Source organism: Dendrobates tinctorius, unplaced genomic scaffold, assembly GCF_039654945.1.
Source record: "Dendrobates tinctorius isolate UK_male_01 unplaced genomic scaffold, ASM3965494v1 ptg000183l, whole genome shotgun sequence".
NCBI classification, from domain to species: Eukaryota; Metazoa; Chordata; class Amphibia; order Anura; family Dendrobatidae; genus Dendrobates; species Dendrobates tinctorius.
This window is the reverse complement of record NW_027361850.1, coordinates 6933467-6954519: the sequence shown is the minus strand read 5'-3', so window position 1 is coordinate 6954519 and position 21053 is coordinate 6933467. Positions and strand designations below refer to the sequence as shown.

The window sequence follows — 21053 nt, the reverse complement described above, 5'->3', positions numbered from 1 at the left end:
CCGCCTGTCACACGCAGCGATGCGTGCTGGCCAACGGGAGACCAGCGATCAAAAAAATGTCCAGGGCTTTCCAACAACGATCAGCGATACCGGCAGGGGGGCTGGTCGCTGCTAGGTGTTACACACAGCGATCTCGCTGGTGAGATCGCTGTTGCGTCACAAAACTTGTGACTCAGCAGCGATCTCGCTAGCGAGATGGTGAGGATATCTGCATGATGACATGTGGCAAGAATGAACTTCTGAAGAAGCAGAACATTCTATATTAGAAGATATTGTACGTCTGATAATCTGGTTGGGTCATACTTGTAAGCTACATTCACTCGCTGCCACCACATTACTTTTTTCTGTCACAATTATTGTGGGGGTGAACAGGGCAAGACCGCAATGTGTGAAGTCAGACTTAAAGCACAAAATTGTTAGATCCTTTGATGTTGTATTGCATTAAGCCCTTCACAGCCTTTGACATATAGCTAAGTCAAAGGTTATGTCCCTCCCTTTGATGATGGCTCCTGTGCTGAGCCTGCATCTTTCCCAACACGACAGCTGATTTGATCAGTTGTTGTGTGCCCCTAAGAGTGGGTGCAATTTGCGATCTACCCGTTGCTGACAATCACTGAAATAGCATTCAACTCGAGCGCGACAGAAGCACTTAATAAAACCCACCCATCGGCGCCCCGTCACATGATCATGGACCGCCAATTGGTTGGCATGACAGTTGGGGGGGTCTGCAGAAGACCCCTGTGCTTGTCATTGCAGATCTCCTATGAACGCCAGTCCGAGGTGATTATTTCTGCTATAAATAAGCAGGGCTGAACAAGCAATCAGAAGATTGCAGTTTCAAGTCTCCTAAGGGAACTACTGAAGCAAGTAAAAATATTCCAAAAAGAGAAGAAAAAAAAAAAAAGCAAAACAAAAAAAAAAGAAAACATTTTTTAAAAACTTAGAAAAAAAGTTCAAATCACCCGCTTTTGTCCCATTCAAAAAAAATATAAGAAAAAATAAATAAACAAAAGCCCTCATCCAGCCCCAAATCTCGAAAAGATGGATTTTTGGTTCTTACCGTAAAATCTCTTTCTTGGAGCCTTCATTGGGGGACACAGAATACCATGGGTGTATGCTGCTGCTGCTAGGAGGCTGACACTATGCAAAAACAAGAAAATTAGCTCCTCCCCGGCAGTATACACCCACCGACAGGCACCAAGCACCTCAGTTGGTTAAAAAGCAGTAGGAGAAGCAACGAGAAAAACTCAAACCATATGTACCAACCCAACAAGGGACTCTAAGACCCAACACGGTACAACTTAAACAGGGAGGGTGCTGTGTCCCCCAATGAAGGCTCCAAGAAAGATTTTACGGTAAGAACCAAAAATCCATCTTTCTTTATCGCCTTATTGGGGGACACAGAATACCATGGGACGTCCCAAAGCAGTCCCAAGGGTGGGAACAGCAAAAAAGGAACGAAAGTAACCGAAAGGCTCAGGTCGGCCGGTGAGCCACCACCACCTGCAGAACCTTCCTACCAACCACAGCATCAGACGAAGCCTGGGTATGAACCAGGGCTGTGGAGTTGGAGTCGGAGTCGTGGAGTCGGTGCTCATTTTGGTGGAGTCGGAGTTGGAGTCGGTATAAAATGGACCAACTCAGACTCCTAAAATATATAATAAATTGGGTACAGTAATTCAATGCAGGATGTGCTGAATATTTTTTCATAGGAGTTTGGGAAAGTTATGAAATGTCCTATAAATGGCTGTTATATTCCTGATCTAAGGCTACATTCACACACAGCGTTTTTCCTGTGTTTTTTGAGGATACGTTTTTCAGCTGCAAAAGCTGATCATCTTTTTAAAAAACTGCATCACCTGAAAGGTTTTTGAGCTCATAGATAATGTTTTCAAAAGCAAAAGCAGATTAGAAATCTGCTCTATCCATCCATTTATCCATATCTTTCTATCCATATCGTATCTGTACCAAAAAGAATGAAAACCGGGTAGTACACCAATATATATTCTGTTCTATATAAATATCTTGATTATTGGATCATAAAAATGATTAAATGTCTGAGGTTCACATTGTACTACAATAAATTTTTCACTTAAATATAAGCAATATGTGTGGGAGTCGGAGTCGTGGAGACGGTGTAAGGGAAATTGAGGAGTCGGAGTCGCAGATTTGGCTTACCGACTCCACAGCCCTGGTATGAACCCTGTAGAACCTCGTGAAGGTGTGCAAAGATGACCAGGTTGCAGCCTTGCAAATTTGCATGGCCGAGGCCTGGTGACGAGCAGCCCACGAAGCCGCCACAGCCCGGGTGGAATGAGCTCTTACTCCCGGAGGGGGCCGCTTTTCCTGAAGACGATACGCTTCCAGAATGGTAGAACGAATCCAGCGAGCGATCGTGGATTTGGAAGCCGGAAGGCCCTTCTGGCGACCTTCAGAGATGATCAGCAAGGAATCGGACAGACGAAAGGAAGAGGTCCTGGCAAGATAGACACGCAGGGCTCTAACTACGTCCAGTTTGTGGAGAGACTTCTCAAGAGGATGAGATGGAGCCGGACAAAAAGAAGGAAGGACGATATCCTCATTGATATGGAAAGCGGAAACCACCTTTGGAAGAAAAGAAGGAACGGGCCTGAGGACGGCTTTGTCCTGATGGAGAATGAGGTAAGGGGAACGACATGACAAGGCCGCCAATTCAGAAACTCTTCTGATGGATGAAATGGCGATCAAAAAGGTGACCTTCCAAGAGAGAAGGGCCAAAGGAATGTCCTGGAGAGGCTCGAACGGCGCCTTCTGGAGCGCGCTAAGGACGAGGTTGAGATCCCACGAGTCTATTGGCGAATGATGAGGAGGAGCCACGTGGAAAACCCCTTGTAGAAAGGTCTTGACCTGTGGTAGAGAAGCTAGCTCTCTTTGGAAGAGGATAGAGAGAGGGGAAACCTGGCCCTTGAGCGTACTGAGGGACAGACCCGCGTCTAACCCAGCCTGAAGAAACCCCAGGATAGACGGGATAGAAAAAGACATTGGGAAGACTCTTATCACACCAACGGAAAAAAGCCTTCCAGTACCTATAGTAAATGCGGGAAGAGGCTGGTTTCCTGGCTCTGATCATAGTTTGAATAACCTGACTGGACAGACCTGATTCCTTCAGAATTGCGGTCTCAACGGCCATGCCGTCAAACTCAGAGACTGAGAATTCTCGTGGTAAAGGGGGCCTTGCGAGAGAAGGTCTGGACGGTCCGGAAGCCTCCAGGGAACGTCCGCGAGCATGTTGACCAGTTCCGCGTACCAAGGCCGTCTTGGCCAATCTGGAGCGACTAGAATCACTGGTACGCCTTCCGATTTTATCTTTTTGACCACCCGAGGGATCAATGCCAGAGGCGGGAACAGATACGGAAGTTGAAACTGGGACCACGGAGTCACCAGTGCGTCGCATGCGACGGCTAGAGGGTCCCTGGACCTGGCTACGAACAGCGGCACCTTGTGGTTCATCCGAGATGCCATGAGATCGACCAACGGTCGCATATCTGAGAGAAAACCGCGGGGTGCAGGGACCATTCGCCGGACGCTAGGCCCTGGCGACTCAGAAAGTCGGCTGCCCAATTTTCCACCCCTGGAATATGGACGGCGGAGATTGTCGGAACGTAACGTTCTGCCCAGCGTAATATCTTGGCCACTTCTGACATTACTTGTTTGCTGCGCGTGCCCCCCTGATGGTTTATGTACGTCACGGCCGTGGCGTTGTCCGACTGAATACGGACCGGCTTGCCGGAGAGGAGGGGCTGCAAATGAAGAAGGGCCAGGAAAATTGCCCTGATCTCCAAAAGATTGATTGGGAGGAGAGACTCCTGTGGCTTCCAGCGGCCTTGGGCCGCTTTCTGATGAAACACGGCTCCCCATCCTAGAAGGCTCGCATCGGTGGTGATGATTTGCCACTGAGGCGGAAGGAAGGACCTCCCTTGGAGAACTGACGCTGGCCGAAGCCACCAAGTGAGAGACTGCCTCACTCTGAGAGGAAGCCGAATAGGACGGTCCAAGGACATCGTGGACTTTTCCCAGGCTGAAAGCAGAGACAGCTGGAGGGGGCGAAGATGAAACTGCGCAAAGGGCACTGCTTCCATGGAGGCCACCAACTTCCCCAGGACCTTCATGCAGAACCGAATGGGAATGGGAGCAGGCCTCTTGAGAGTTCTGATGCCCTTGGACAGAGTTGTAAATTTTTCCTTTGGAAGAAAAACACGGGCTAGCTCCGTGTCGAATTCCATACCCAGAAAGGTCAGACGCTGGGTGGGGATCAGAATGGACTTCTCCTTGTTGACCAGCCAACCTAGGCGGCTGAGAGTGTCCAGGGTTATCTGAAGGCTCCGGAGACAGTCCTGGCGAGACGAACCCTTGATCAAAAGATCGTCCAGATAAGGGATGATGAGGATCCCTCTGGAGCGAAGGATGGCCATGACGGTCGCCATCACCTTCGTGAAAACCCGGGGCGCTGAAGCCAGGCCGAAAGGAAGAGCTGTGAACTGAAAGTGGTCTCCCTGAAACGCAAATCGAAGATACTTCTGATGTTGCACACAAATTGGAATGTGCAGATAGGCATCCCGAATGTCTACCGAGCAGAGAAATTCCCCGGGCTCCATGGAAGCAATCACCGACCGAAGAGACTCCATCCTGAAATGAAGAATCTTCACGTGGCGATTGAGCAATTTGAGGTCCAGAATAGGACGAAGAGTGCCGTCTTTCTTCGGGACTACAAAGAGATTGGAGTAGAACCCGGAAAACCGTTCGTCTGAGGGAACGGGAACAATGACTCCGGCGGAAAGAAGGGAGGTAATGGCCTGCAGAAAACCCGGAATCTGGGCCCGCTGTCGCGGAGGCCGAGACCAGAAAAACCGTCTGTTCGGGAGTGAAGCAAATTCGATTTTGTAACCGGATGCGACGAGTTCTCTGACCCAAGCGTCGTCGACAACGGACAGCCAAGCATCCGCGAAAAAGGAAAGTCTGCCGCCCACCCTGGAAGAAATTCCAGGTGGGGGTGACCCGTCACTTAGACGAAAATCTGCCAGAATTGGCTCCTGCAGATCTGGAATATTGTCCTCTAGATCTCCAGCGAGGAGCGGGTTTGTAGGAAGGTTTCCTCTGATCCCGCTCCCTGGTGGCAGGCGGCCGATCCTGTTGAGTGGCTCTCTCCGTGGCAGAGAAGGGACGAAAGGGCCTGAATGGTCGAAACCCCCTTCTGTTGAAAGGACGTTTTGGTCGAGACTGGGGAAGCGAAGTACTTTTACCTCCAGTGGCATCGGAAATTATCTGATCCAGCTTTGCTCCAAAGAGCCTAGAGCCATGGAATGGCAGATTGGTAAGCGACTTTTTCGAAGTAGTGTCCGCATTCCATGACTTTAGCCAAAGGACTCGGCGTACAGCTACTATGTTGCTGTTAGCCCTTGCTACGCAGCCGGCCGCGTCCAAGGAGGCGGCCAAAAGGTATTTTCCCGCCTGGTTAATCTGATCTGCAAGATCTGCCAACTCGTCTTGAGGAGCTGACGCTAAGATGCCTCTGCGAAGAATTTTTGCCCAAGCGGAAATAACCTTCGCCACCCAGGCGGATGCGAAAATAGGGCAGAGAGAGGTGCCAGATGCCTCAAAGATTGAATCTCTGGCTAAGTCTATCTGCCTGTCAGTAGGATCTTTGAGCGATGCCCCGTCTGGCAGAGAGAACACCGTTTTTGAGGCTATCCGGGAAACTGGAGGATCTACCTCGGGAGCCTTGGACCACTTTGAGAGCAGTTCTGCGTCAAAGGGGTACAGAACATCCAAGTACTTGCGGCCTGAGAAACGTTGCTCAGGGCGCTCCCAGTGTTTGGATAAGGTAGTATAGAAATCGTTGTGATTGGGAAAGGTTCGAGACGGAGGTCTGGCTCGTCTAAGGAGAACCGAGCTTTCCTGAGTTGGAGCCTCATCCTGTTTAAGTTTTAGTGTTTGGAAGATAGCTGCAATAAGACTATCGACCATGTCCCGCGTTTTAGAAACGCTGTTCCCCTCTGAGCTAGCTTCCGAATGAGAATCATCGCCTGACTGAAGGTTGTCATCCGAGGAAGGAGAAGGAGGCCTGGGAACGGAAGGGCCCTGCGAGCTCGAAGACGAAGTGGACAGAGCCCGCTTCCTAGAAGTCCTTCCCTGTCTGTCTCTCTGAAGGTCGCGGTCAGGTGCGGACGACTCACCCGGAGAGGTGGTCGGGGCAGAGGTGACTGAGGATAGCTGAGCTAATCGTTCTAAGACCTGGACCAGTGACTGTGATACTTTAGTCAAGTCAGAAACAGACTGTGACATTGTAACGGCCCACTCCGGGGGGAGAGAGGAGGGAAGAGCGCCCTCCGCCCGGGACTCTGTGCGTTCCTGAGATGCTGACATATTTGAAGGACTGCAGGGGGGGCAGAATGGGGACGACTGACCCGATGCCCACTTCTTTTTACAGCGCGCACAGGCGTAATAGGTAGCGGTGGGCCTGAAGCAGAGATCCCCTGAAGGGTTGGGCATAAGTAAACTGCACTGAATGGCCGCAGATATTAGGGAATAACTGCAGAGGAGAGCTAATCCCTGTCCCAGAGCCGAGCCTACCGAGATTCTGTGCGAGCAGCAGAAGAAAACGCCGAAGTGTCCCCCAAGCAGCGCAGGAAGGAGTGAAAATCCAGGAAATCCTTGTGCTGGAGGCTGGGGGCGGAGCTTAGCGGCTGCGCCGTGACTGGCTAACAGCGACGGAGAGGGCATGGCCGAAGGGGGAGGCTGGCATATCAAAGAGAAAGAAGCCCTGTGATGGGCTAGAAAGGGCGCGCTGAAAAGAGCGCGCTCAGGAAGGAAGGAGGGAGAGCAGAGGAATTCCCCGCGCTGAGGGGAAAGTGAAAGTGCCTCCCACCCTGACGGCGCCGCAGCCCCATGCCCGACATACCGCGCTAAGGATGCGATCTGACCAGGTCCTGCTGCTTGTGACGCTGCGGTGAGTGAGGGGATCCCCGTAGACTCCCTGGCTAGAGCAGGAAAAGTGAAGGAAGGCAAGCGGCTGAGCGCGCGACAGGCAGAAAAGGGCGGGAGATTCAAACTTGTGGAACTGCAAAACAAGGTTCCTTCTTCTCCCATGTCACTGGGGCTTATGCGGGGCCGGAGGGAACGTACAGGCACTTACCTGACGTCCCAGAAGAGGATGACCACAGGGGCCCACGGGGAAACGGCAGGCCGCTGGGAGGGGAAGGAGTCCTCTGTACCCGCATCCTGCAGAAGACGGCTTGAAACACCTGCGATCGCCGTCTTCCTCTCAGCCCTGTCCCGAGAAAGGGGTGAGGAGGGCGATTCGGCAAGGACCAGCCACCTGTCCGCAACCCTTATCACCAGAAGGTGATAGGGAAAAGTCCTGCCTGCGGTACTGAGAGTTGCGATGTGGGTGACACCACACTGCTCGCTCAGCCGCATATGGGAAATCAGGGTGATAACTATACCCTGTTTCCCGATGGAAAAGAACCTAAAAGACAAAAGAGGGAAAAATTAAAAAGTTCAAACTAAACCTGAAAGGAAAATTGGATTAAAACTGCGGATCTGGGGAGATCCCGGTCCGCCTCCTACAGACACTAAGCACAAACTGAGGTGCTTGGTGCCTGTCGGTGGGTGTATACTGCCGGGGAGGAGCTAATTTTCTTGTTTTTGCATAGTGTCAGCCTCCTAGTAGCAGCAGCATACACCCATGGTATTCTGTGTCCCCCAATAAGGCGATAAAGAAAATTGATTTTTTTCACCATTTAATTAAAAAAGACCCTACATATTTGCTATCTGCAAACTCATACTGACTCGAGGAATCATAATGGCAGGTCAGTTTTAGCATTTAGTGAACATGGTTAAAAAAAAAAAAAAAAAAAAACAACCTTTTTTTTGTAATTTCACTGCACGTGGAATTTTTCTCTCGTCCCACAGAAAACAAGCCCTCACACCGCCATATTGAGGGGGAAAAAAAAGATATGCTGTGGGAAAAAAAGGAGCCAAAAATGGAAAGTTGCAAGGTCGTGAAGGGGTTAAGGACACTTCGTGTTCAGAGCTGAAGGGAATTCCCCCCTCCCCAAGAAAATACATAGTTAAATGAATCATAAGATTAAATGTTATGTCCCATTTTTTTCATGTCAAAAGCGTAAAAACGATCCCCCAAAGATTGGCAACTAAATGCATTTGTGTGAGGATCCAGGAGCCTTAGGTTGGTAGGTCTCATACTCACTCTTAAGTCCCCAGTGCCTGGAAAATACTCTCCATATTTATGAAAAGAAACAGTCATGACTCTGTCCGTGGTATAAAAGGCTTCCTCCACACCGTCGCCATGATGAATATCAATATCGATATACAGTACCCGCTGATGATATCTGGAACGGGAAAATATAGAATTAGATGTCTGAATAGATAAAGAAATAAACACCAGTATGTAAAAACAAAAAAAACAAAACAAAAACAAGACTAATTTACTATAGGGCATACACACTTTAACAGTTCCAGGATGGCAAGGACAATGTCATTGACGTAACAAAATCCTGAGGCTTCAGACTTCTTGGCGTGATGTAGTCCACCTGCCCAATTCACAGCAATGTCTGTTTGCTGCTTGTTTAACTTCACAGAACTTGCTGCCAAGAAAAAAAAAAACCCTATGAGTCCTTATTGCCACGTGTTAGAGAAATCTTCATTGTAATAAATGCCAGCTCTCCCATTTATGGGAAGAGACAGACTGCAAATAGTCGGCATAGAAAAAGAGGGATTTTGGGTTCTTACCGTAAAATCTCTTTCTTGGAGCCTTCATTGGGGGACACAGAATACCATGGGTGTATGCTGCTGCTGCTAGGAGGCTGACACTATGCAAAACAAGAAAATTAGCTCATCCCCGGCAGTATACACCCACCGACAGGCACCAAGCACCTCAGTTGGTGAAAAAGCAGTAGGAGAAGCAACCAAAAACAATGAACATATGTACCAACCCAACAAGGGACTCGAAGACCCAGCACGGTACAACTTAAACAGGGAGGGTGCTGTGTCCCCCAATGAAGGCTCCAAGAAAGAGATTTTACGGTAAGAACCCAAAATCCCTCTTTCTTTATCGCCTTATTGGGGGACACAGAATACAATGGGACGTTCCAAAGCAGTCGCGAGGGTGGGAACAGCAATAAAAGGAACGACAGAAGGAAGGGCTTAGGTCGGCCGGTGCGCGACCGCCGCCTGCAGAACCTTCCTACCAAGAGCTGCATCAGACGAGGCCTGGGTATGAACCCTGTAGAACCTCGCAAAGGTGTGCAAAGACGACCAGGTCGCGGCCCTGCAAAGTTGTGAGGCCGAAGCCTGGTGTCGCACAGCCCAAGAAGCCCGAACAGCCCGGGTGGAGTGGGCTTTCACTCCCGGAGGGGGCCGTTTCTCCTGAAGTCGATAGGCTTCCAGGATGGTAGACCGAATCCAGCGAGCAATTGTGGATTTGGAGGCCGGAAAACCCTTCCGGCAACCCTCAGAAATGAGAAGCGGTCCTGGCAAGGTAAACACGCAAGGCTCTCACTACGTCCAGTTTGTGGAGTGACTTTACCAGAGGAAGAGCAGGCGTAGGACAAAACGATGGAAGGACGATATCTTCGTTAATGTGAAAGGAAGATACCACCTTTGGAAGGAAGGAAGGAACTGGCCTGAGAACAACCTTATCTTGGTGGAGGATAAGGTACGGAGAACGACAGGATAAGGCCGCCAGCTCATAAACTCTCCTGATGGAAGTAATTGCGATTAGAAAAGACACCTGCCATGAAAGAGAGGGATGTCCTGGATTGGTTCAAATGGTGCCTACTGGAGGGCGCCAAGAACAAGATTGAGATCCCATGGATCTATCGGAGAATGATGAGGAGGAGCCACATGGGCGACTCTTTGGAGAAAAGTCTTCACTTGCGTAAGGAAGCTAGATCCTTCTGGAAGAGGATTGCTAGGGCAGACACCTGGCCTTTGAGAGTACTGAGGGATAGGCCCGCATCCAAACCAGATTGGAGGAAACGAAGAATGGATGGAATGGAGAATGACTGTGGAAGAACCTCGTTATCGCTCTAACGGAAAAAGGCCTTCCAGTACCTATGTTAAATGCGGGAGGAAGCTGGCTTCCGAGCCTTGATCATGGTCTGAATGACCCAGCTGGAAAACCCTGAGGCTGTGTGCACACGCTGCGGAAAAGGTGCGGATTCATCCGCGCGGATTTTGTACAATCCGCAGGTGAAACCGCAGGTCAAAAGACCTGCGGTTTTACCTGCGGATTGCTCTGCGGTTTTGCCCTGCGGTTTTTCATCTCCTCAATGGAGGAGATGGCAAACCGCAGGAGAATCCGCAGAAAGAATTGACATGTCAATTCTTTCTGCGGATTGAAAACCGCAGATAATCCGCGCGGAAAATTCCGCACCGTCTGCACTGCGGTTTTTGATTCCCATAGGGAATCATTGTACTGTACACCGCAGCAAAAACTGCTGCGGGTCCGCAGCGGCCAAAACCGCTGCGGAACCGCAGCAAAATCCGCAGCGTGTGCACACAGCCTGAATCCTTCGGAATTGCATCCTCAACGGCCATGCCGTTACACTCAGAGACTGAGAATGCTGGTGGTAACGAGGGCCTAGCGAGAGAAGATCTGTACGGTCTGGAAGCCTTCGTGGGACGTCCACGAGCATGTTCACCAACTCCGCGTACCAAGGGCGTCTCAGCCAGTCTGGAGCCACTAGGATGACTGGAATGCCCTCTGACTATCTTTTTTGACCACTCTAGGAATGAGGGCAAGGGAAGGAAAAGGTAAGGCAGCTGGAACTGGGACAACGGAATTACTAGGGCGTCGCAACCGACGGCTAGAGGATTCCTGGACCTGGCTACAAAGTGAGGAACTTTGTTGTTCATCCAAGATGCCATGAGATCGACGTCCGGGGTGCCCCAACGCTGGCATATTTGACCGAAAACTGTGGGATGAAGGGACCATTCGCCTGACGCTAGACCTTGGCGACTCAAGAAGTCAGCTGCCCAATTTTCCACCCCTGGAATGTGAACAGCGGAGATCGCCGGAACGTGACGCCCTGCCCAGCGCAGGATCCTTGCCACTTCTGACATTACCTGCCTGCTGCGAGTACCGCCCTGGTGGTTTTTGTACGCCACAGCCGTGGCGTTGTCTGACTGAATGCGGACTGGTTTGCCTACGAGGAGATGCTGCCAACGAAGGAGAGCAAGGATTGCCCTGATCTCCAGAAGGTTGATGGGCAGGAGAGTCTCCTAGGCGTTCCAGCGCCCTTGGGCCGTTTTCTGATGGTAAACCGCCCCCCATCCTAGGAGACTGGCATCGGTGGTGAAGACCTGCCACCGAGGAGGAAGAAAAGACCTTCCACGGAGAACTGACGCAGGCAATGTCCACCAAGTCAGCGATTGTCTGACCCTGAGCGGAAGAAGAATGGGGCGGTCCAGAGAAAACGAGGTCTGTCCCAGACTGACAGGAGGAACAGTTGGAGAGGGCGAGAGTGGAATTGTGCGAAGGGCACTGCTTCCATGGAAGCTATCATCTTCCCCAGGACCCTCATGCAGGACCGAAGGGACTTGATCCTCGAGCGTTGTAGAGGCTGGATCCTTTTGGAAAGGGTTGAAAACTTGTCCCTCGGTAGAAACACCTGGGCTAGGTTCGTGTCGAACTCCATGCCCAAAAAGGTCAGACGTTGGGTAGGGCGCAGGATGGACTTCTCCTCGTTGACTATCCATCCGAGGCGGCTGAGGGCATCCAGGGTTATCTGAAGACTGTGAAGACAGTCTTGGCGGGACGAACCCTTGATCAGGAGATCGTCCAGGCAAGGGATGATAAGAATCCCTCTGGATCGAAGGATGGCCGTGACTGTTGCCATCACCTTCGTAAAGACACGGGGAGCGGAGGCTAGTCCAAAGGGGAGGGCCGTGAACTGATAGTGATTGTCCTGAATCGCAAAGCAGAGGTATCTCTGATGCCGCAGAGAAATGGGGATGTGGAGGTAGCCATCCTGTATGTCCACAGAACAGAGAAACTCTCCGGATCTTCACGTGGCTATTGAGCAACTTGAGGTCCAAAATTGGACGAAGAGAGCCGTCCTTTTTCGGGACTACGAAGAGATTCGAGTAGAACCCTAAAAACCGTTCGTTTGCAGGAACGGGAACGATGACCCCTGCGGAAAGGAGGGAGGAGACGGCCTGAAGGAACCCTGGAATCTGTGATCGCTGTCTTGGGGATCGAGACAGAAAGAAGCGACAGGGGGAGAAGAAAACTCGATTTTGTATCCGGATGTGATGATTTCCCTGACCCAAGCGTCGTCGATAATGGATAACCATGCGTCTTTGAAAGAGGAAAGTCTGCCTCCCACCCTGGAAAGATTTCCAGGTGGGGGTGACCCATCACTTAGATGAAAATCTGCCGGATCGGGAGCCTGAGGACCTGGAGGGCTGACCTCTGGATCTCCAGCGGGGAGCTGGCTTATAAGAAGGCTTTCTCCGGTCTCTGGAAGCAGGATGCCGGTACTGCTGGGATGAACCTTCTGCGGGAGAGGAGGGGCGAAAGGACCTAAATGGCCGAGAAGCCTTCCTGTTAAAGAACCTCTTAGGGCAGGACTGGGGGAGGGAAATGCTCTTTCCACCAGTGGCATCCGAGATTCGCATTCCACGACTTCAACCAAAGAAAGCGGCGTATGGCTATTATGTTGCTGTTAGCTCTTGCTACGCACCCAGCCGCGTCCAAGGAGGCAGCCAAAAGGTATTTGCCCGCATGACTAAATTGATCTGCTAAATCCGCCAGCTCGTCCTGAGGGGCTGCTGCTGAAATGCGTTTGCGCAGAATCTTTGCCCAAGCTGAAATGACCTTCGCCACCCAAGCGGAGGCGAAGATAGGACAGAGGGGAGAGTCGGATGCCTCAAAAATTGACTTAGGCAAATAGAGTTGTTGGCTATCTGTTGGATCTTTAAGAGAAGCTCCGTCCGGAAGGGAAAGAACCGTCTTAGAGGAAATCAGAGAAACTGGTGGATCTACGTCGGGAGCTTTGGTTCATTTCGTGACTAGATCTGCATCGAAGGGATATAGTACATCTGAGTACTTGCGGCCTGAAAAACGTTTCTCAGGATGTTGCCAGTGATTGGCTAAGGAAGTGTCGAACTCTTTGTGATTAGGAAAGGTTCGAGATGGAGGCCTCGCTTTCTTAAAAGAAACAGGGCATTCCTGAGGGGGTGCCTTATCCTCCTTTATCTTGAGAGTTTGGAATATAGCCGATATGAGACTATCTACCATATCCCGAGTTCTAGCTATGTTGTCCGCTTCTGAGTCAGATGCAGATTGGGAATCATCGTCTGACCTAGGATCGTCTGTTGAGGATGGAGACAAAGAGCGTAGCCTGGGAGAAGCGGAGGGACCCTGCGAACTGGAAGAAGAGCCAGAAAGGACCCGCTTCCTAGAGCCCCTACCCGGCTTGTCCGTCTGAGGGTCGCGGTCAGGTGCTGGCGACTCACCGTGAGAGGAGGTCGGCGCACAGGTGGCTGCAGATAGCTGGGGTAACCGCTCTAAGACCTGGACCAGAGATTGAGACACTTTCGTGAGATCAGAGACCGACTGAGACCGCCACGACCCACTCAGGGGGTGGGGTGCTCTCAACCCGGGGCTCGGAGTGCTCCTGAGGGGCAGACATGGAGGAAGGGCTGCAGGGCGGACAGAAGGGAGACGACTGACCTGATACCCACTTCTTTTTACGCCGCGTGCAGGCGTAGTGAATAACAGTGGGTCCTAGAGCAGAGAGCCCCTGCAGGATTGGGCATATGTCAAAGGGGTAGAAACACTGCCTGATGTGGAACTGCGGATGGGAGCTAATTCTAGCGTCAGCTGAAGCAGCGCCGAGCCTACCGAGGTTCAGGTGCAGAAAAACCAGCGTTGTGTACCCCAGAAAGAAATCTTGTGAAGAGAGGCAGGAAGAGACGCTAGCGATGGGCGGGGCTTAATCGCCAAGCCCTGATTGGGAGAGGACCGAGGAGGGGGCGCGGTAAATGTCCCACTGACTGGGCTGAAGTGAAAGCAGCCCTGTGATATGCTGTAAAAGTGCGCGAAGAAAGCGCGCGCAGGGAGAGGGGAGAAGCTTCCTTAACTTTTTTTTTTTTTTTAAACAAAAGTGAAAGTGCTCCCTCTGCCCTCATGAGCGACGGCGCGCCCGGAGCAAAGAAACCACAGGGACAGGACCCACAGAGACCGGGAGGCCACAGGGATAGGAAAGTCACAGGGACAGGGCAGCCACCGGGTAGGATGCTGCCTGTGGCGGCCACCGCTGAACCCCCCGATGAAAAGCGCGTCTAACAGCGCTTGGAGAAGGAAAACTGGCGGGAAATTCAAAAAGGTACTGATCCTGATAGCGTGGTTATTTTAATACAGCGCAGTACTGGCTGTAACGCTGCAGGGCTAGGGGCCATATTTGAGAACGGGGCTGGAGGGGACATCTGGATCCGCTTACCTGACGTCCTTGAGGAGGATGACCGCAGGGGCCCACGATAGCCAGTAGGCCGCTGGGAGAAACGATCCTCACTACCCGCACTATGTCCGTATGGTGCAGAAGACGGCCATGGTAGGGGAAACGTCACCGCTGGCGACCGCCGTCTTCCTCTCAGCCCTGTCCCGGGAGAGGGGTGAGGAGGGTACTCGGCTAGGACCGGCCACCGTTATAAGCCCATAGCACCCGAGGGTGATAGGGGAAGGTCCTGCCTGCGGTCCTGAGAGTTGCGATGTGGGTGACACCACACTGCTCGCTCAGCCGCATTAATAGGAAAAGCAGGATGAACTCACATCCCGTTTCCTGATGCTGTATCTGAAAAAGAAAGGGGAAATCATTAAAAAACACAACTAAAACCTGAAAAGAAAAAAGGATTAAATGCGGATCTGGGGAGATCCCGGTTCGCCTCCTACAGACACTAAGCACAAACTGAGGTGCTTGGTGCCTGTCGGTGGGTGTATACTGCCGGGGAGGAGCTAATTTTCTTGTTTTGCATAGTGTCAGCCTCCTAGCAGCAGCAGCATACAACCATGGTATTCTGTGTCCCCCAATAAGGCGATAAACAAAATTACCATGGGGTGGGTGAGTATCTCAAAGCAGTGCTGTCTTACATGCTGTCATCACAACTCCTTACCTTCCTGACCGGCCACGTCATCTTTTCTGTCCTGGAAACCTCAAGCATGTGCGTGACATCCTTCCCTCCTTGTTATCAGGATGAAGCCAGGGTGAGTACACCCGGCTTCATAAAATATGCTCGAGGGTGGAAGACATTGCACACATGCAAAATGTTTTCAGCACAGAGGAGAAGTCTTCAGTGATCACACAGGATGCAAGGCCGGACCGCACTGGGTGAACAGACACCCCATCCCAGACTAGTCAGGTTGGGATGCAGGTTTAGCTTTCTATAGGTACTGGATTGAGAGGCTTGGGGTACTAGACAAGCTCCATCTAAATAGAAATACTATATACATAAGCAAAGAAATTCTACAAAATCCCACACAAAATAATTGTAGGAAAAGGAAGGATTGAGACAAAAATATAAAACAATTTATTCACATTTATTTTATATTCTAGACTCATTCCTTCCTTTTCCTACAATTACTTTGTGTGGGATGTTGTAGAATTTCATTGTTGTTAGAAGGTAGTATTCTTACTTTGTGGATTATATGATATGCATACATAAGCTAAGCCCTATAAATAGATATGGTGGTAACTTATTGATCACTGATGCCCACTGGGGCATCTAGTGATCCCGAGAACTCATCTCTGGAGTGCTCCGTCTGCCTGAAGATGAGGTTGAGCATCTTCATTCCGTTCATTTACTATGAGACAGCCAGATACAGCCGAGCTCTGTACTTTATATCTAATGTTTCATGGAATCAGGGCACATGGCAATAAATCATGCTGCCCACAAATAGGACAGGTTCTCTATTGAAGAAAAAACAACATAAACTTACCTACGGAGCCTCCTGCCGACAACTGGCAGAACTCAAATAATCCATCAAATACCGGACAATCCTCCCCAACATTAACTGTAGAGAAGAGAAAAGGAAAACATTGCTTATCATCTCAAAAGTAATACATGTACTTTACTGCAGGGGCTTAAGGTGGGCACTTACACCTCTGCATCTGCTTGCTGTATTCGGACATGTTGTCTGGCCTGATTGAGCGTAAAAATTTGATGTAATCGTCACTGTGATATTTCGTCATCTCTTCTGCATTGGCTTTGTGGGGTCTCTGATAAAGAACAAAAGAAGGTTAGTAACTTATTGATTACAGTCTTATTGTCATCTACAACCTAACGTTGTATTTAATTTCTTACATTCACTGTACACCAACGACTTGTCAAACAGCACAAGCTCTAAAGTGACTGATCTGTCAAGTATAGTAGAAAACACCGTGTGCACTACTGTAGTGGTGCCAAGTTAGGTTCCCAAACCATATATGATAAAATTAAAACCTGGCACTCAACTTAATGCTTGGTGAGGCAGTTTATTGTAGTACCAGAAAACGTTTCGGTCAATATAGACCTTCATCAGTTACGAGCTAGTATGTTTGAAAGTAGCTTGAAGGCGGGCGCTTTTTATGTTATTCACTGATAACGCCAGTAATCAAATGGTCAGAATGCTGCTGTAACCTGTCTTATGAGGAAAGGTTGCAGGATTTGGGATTGTTTAGCTTGCAAAAGAGAAGACTGAGAGGAGACTTAATAGCTGTCTACAAATATCTAAAGGGCTGTCACATTGTAGAAGGATCATCTTTATTCTCATTTGCACAAGGAAAGACTAGAAGCAATGGGATGAAACTGAATGGGAGGAGACACAGATTAGATATTAGAAAAAACTTTTTGACAGTTAGAGTGATCAATGAGTGGAACAGGCTGCCACGAGAAGTGGTGAGTTCTCCTTCAATGGAAGTCTTCAAACAGAGGCTGGACAGACATCTGACTGGGATGATTTAGCGAATCCTGCTTTGAGCAGGGGGTTGGACCAGATGGCCCAGGAGGTCCCTTCCAACTCTACGATTCTATGATTCTATGATAATCTTAATAGTTGAAAATATCAGCACAGCCTGGTCCTCCTGGACGTGGGTAATCAAAACAAAAAAATATATATTTCTTTTAATGTTTTATTGGCTCAAAAAGAACTTGTATGGAATACATGAATATAAACATGGTGCAAATTCATCAATGAATGAAATGTACAAAGGCTTTTAGATAACACCGTGTTCTCCTGAAGACAAACTCTTTTCATACCCTCAATCTAGGAGATGCTCATTGTCCAGTGTAATAGAGCTGTACGGTATTCACTTAAATGGCCACCATGTACATTACACAGTAAACTCAGCCATTTACTACAGGTGTTCAGAGCCAGTCAAGCCGCAACCAGCTAAGATGAGGCGGCAGCTGCATATGGGAGTATACCTACCGATATGGTTCTTTACATCCAGACCTTGAGTTGAAGCCAATAGATGGTGCAATAGTCACAATTAGCGATGAGCGAACGTGCTGGGATAAGGTGTTATCTGAGCATGCTCATATGCTAACCGAGTGTCTTTGGCGTGCTCAAAAATTTATGTGCGAGTCCCCACGGCTGCATGTCTCGCAGCAGTTCAATAGCCATCACAGATTCAGGGATTGCCTAACAGGCAGTCCCTGCATGCGTTGTGCCTGTCGAACAGCTGCAAGACATGCAGCCGCGGGGACTTGCACATAGCTCTGTTGGCACATGAGCATGCTCAGATATCACCTTATCCCAGCACGTTCGCTCATCACTAGTCACAATGCAAGTTAGTGTTCATTTTTAAATAGACTGCAGTGAGGTGAATTTATCATAATGGGCATCTCATACAACAGTCTTGAACCAAAAGTCCGCTGAATTGGCCATTTATGAGATGCAAGCCTCTTGACCAGCATCTCCAAAAGAAATAAAAGACAGCCTGTACAATCACTAACAGACAACTTATATGGACATTGTGCAATATCCTCAAATTGACCCCTGCTAATAAGCAAGTAACCTCATCCCTTTAACGTTTAGATCAAAAACTTACATAGATTTCCATCTTGCGGTAGAGACCATAGTTCAAAAGCAGATTGTGTGTCATACGAATTCTATGAGGCTTCATGGGATGTCCCTGCCCATAGTAATAATTGCCAACGTCCCCTAAGAAAGAACACAAAACAAGACATAATATGAGAGAGAAATGCTCAAGTTTCACATTCACTTCCATTGTGCTCGATCATTAGTCATTATAGAATATCAAACGCACATATAGATCTTAAAAGGATCACTTTCGCAATGTGAACCCGAGCCTCATTCTGATCTCTACACAAGAGACACTGTGTGAGATAACTGGTCACAAATGTAGTCACGTGATGAATAGGACCAGAGCTGTACTGAAATCACACACACTAAAAGTCTAAAAGAGAGAATTTAAAAAAGAAAAAAAAAAAAAAAAAAAAAAAAAAAAGCGAGAGAGGTCCTTTAACAAAAAACCATCACCAGCCAATCCAATTCCGATAACTACGAGTTCCTGGAAATTTTTTGTACTGCCTGCTCCAGTGAGGATATCCCAACATAAACTTGCAACTACCGCTGCCAATCAAGGTCTGTAGAAGGTAAGGGCCCCGTCACACATAGCGACTCACCAGCGATCCCGACAACGATATCAACGTTTCAGGATCGCTGGTGAGTCGCTACATGATCGCTGGTGAGCTGTCAGACAGACCGCTTCACCAGCGATCAGCACCAGCAACGCCCAGCGTCACTGTGTACTTAGTTACCAGCGCGCTGATGCAGGGAGCTGGTAACTAAGGTACACATCGGGTATCTAAGGGACGTGCGTCACTTAGAAACCCGATATGTACCTTAGTTACCAGCTCCCTGCATCAGTGCGCTGGTAACTAAGGTACACAGAGGGTTTCTAAGCGCTGCGCCGTGCTTAGAAACCCTGCGTTTACCTTAGTTACCAGCTGATCGTTGGTCTCCCGCCTATCACACGCAGCGATGCGTGCTGGCCAGCAGGAGACCAGCGACCAAAAAAAATGTCCAGGGCTTTCCTACAGCGATCAGTGATACTGGCAGGGGGGGCGGTCGCTGATCGCTGTCACACACAGTGATCTCGCTGGTGAGATCGCTGTTGCATCACAAAAATTGTGACTCAGCAGCGATCTCGCTAGCGAGATCGCTATGTGTGACGGGGCCCTAACTGCTGAGGCCAGATTCATGGCAGACGCTAAGCTGTAGGATCATGAAGAGTTTGAACCAGAATGACATGGGACCAATAATGTGAATATCACTGCTACTGAATAAAGCTTGACGCCCCCCTTAACAAATCTAACTGGAATACCCGACATCCGCAGAATGGAGCACGACAGCCTTATTGAATGCGAGTTTGGACAGATTTGAGACAGTCTATGCTACCTGGGACTATTTCAGGGCCCAAAACAACAGTTAGGAGCCTGTTGGTCTTTAAACAGGTTTCTTCTTCCATTCCCTATGTGTACATCTCATCTTACTTAACCCCTTCACCCCCAAGGGTGGTTTGCACGTTCATGACCGGGCCAATTTTTACAATTCCGACCACTGTCCCTTTATGAGGTAATAACTCTGAAACGCTTCCATGGATCCCGGTGATTCTGACATTGTTTTCTCATGACATATTGTACTTCATGTTAGTGGTAAAATTTCATTCATATAACTTGCGTTTATTTGTGAAAAAAAATGGAAATTTGACGAAAATTTCGCAATTTTACACACACAAAAAACTTAATAAGTAACATTTCCCACACGTTTACTTTACATCAGCACAACTTTGGAAGCAAAAAATTTTTTGTTAGGAAGTTAAGGGTTAAAAGTTGACCAGAGATTTCTCATTTTTACAACACCATTTATTTTTACGGACCATATCACATTTGAAGCCACTTTGAGGGGTCTATATGATAGAAAATACCCAAAAGTGACACCATTCTAAAAACTGCACCCCTTAAGGTGCTCAAAACCACATTCAAGAAGTTTATTAACCCTTCAGGTGCATCACAGGAATTTTTTGAATATTTAAAAAAAAAATAAAAAAAATGAACATTTAACTTTTTCCACAAAAAAAATAATTCAGGTTCATTTTTTTTTTTATTTTACCAAGGGTAACAGGAGAAATTGGACTGGAAAAGTTATTGTGCAATTTGTCCTGAGTACGCTGATACCAGATATGTGGGGGGGAACCACTGTTTCGGCGCATGGTAGTGCCCAGAAGGGAAGGACCGCCGTTTGACTTTTTCAATGCAAAATTGGCTGGAATTCTGATCGGACGCCATGTCACGTTTGGAGAGCCCCTGATGTACCTAAACAGTGGAAACCCCCCACAAGTGACCCCATTTTGGAAACTAGACCCCCCCAAGGAACTTATCTAGATATGTGGTGAGAACTTTGAACCCACAAGGGCTTCACAGAAGTTTATAACGTACAGCGGTAAAATTAAAAAATAATTTTTTCCACAAAAATGATCTTTTCACCCTCAATTCTTACTTTCCCAAGGGTAACAGGACCCTAAAAGTTATTGTGCAATTTGTCCTGAGTACGCTGATACACCATATGTGGGGGTAAACCACTATTTGAGCACATGGCAGAGCTCGGAAGGGAAGCAGCGCCATTTGACTTTTTTGTCTGGAATTGAGATTGGACACCATGTCGCGTTTGGAAATCCCCTGGTGTACCTAAACAGTCGAATCCCCCCACAAGTGACCCCATTTTGGAAACTAGACACCCTAAGGAACTTATCTAGATGTGTGGTGAGCACTTTGAACTCCCCCAGTGCTTCACAGAAGTTTATAACACCCGGGCGTGAAAATAAAAAAAATCATATTTTTTCCACAAACATGATCATTTAGTCCCCAATTTTTTTATTTTCCCAAGGGTACCAGGAGAAAATGGACCCCAAAAGTTGTTGTCCAATTTGTCCTGAGTACCCTGATACCCCATATGTGGGAGAAAACTACTGTATGGGCCCACGTCGGGG

General features: G+C 48.8%; 1 protein-coding gene across 1 annotated transcript in view; it reads right to left on the bottom strand.

Moving 5' to 3' along the window:
* The window catches only part of HDAC1 (histone deacetylase 1), a 62510-nt gene that overhangs the window by 29310 nt on the left and 12147 nt on the right, over positions 1-21053 (bottom strand). The window contains exons 2-6 of the mRNA XM_073551983.1: positions 18090-18202; positions 16160-16277; positions 15998-16072; positions 8504-8642; positions 8246-8387 (exon numbers count right to left, since the gene is read on the bottom strand). Coding sequence (XP_073408084.1) covers positions 8246-8387; positions 8504-8642; positions 15998-16072; positions 16160-16277; positions 18090-18202 — 587 coding nt within the window. The remainder of the gene's footprint in view (positions 1-8245; positions 8388-8503; positions 8643-15997; positions 16073-16159; positions 16278-18089; positions 18203-21053) is intronic.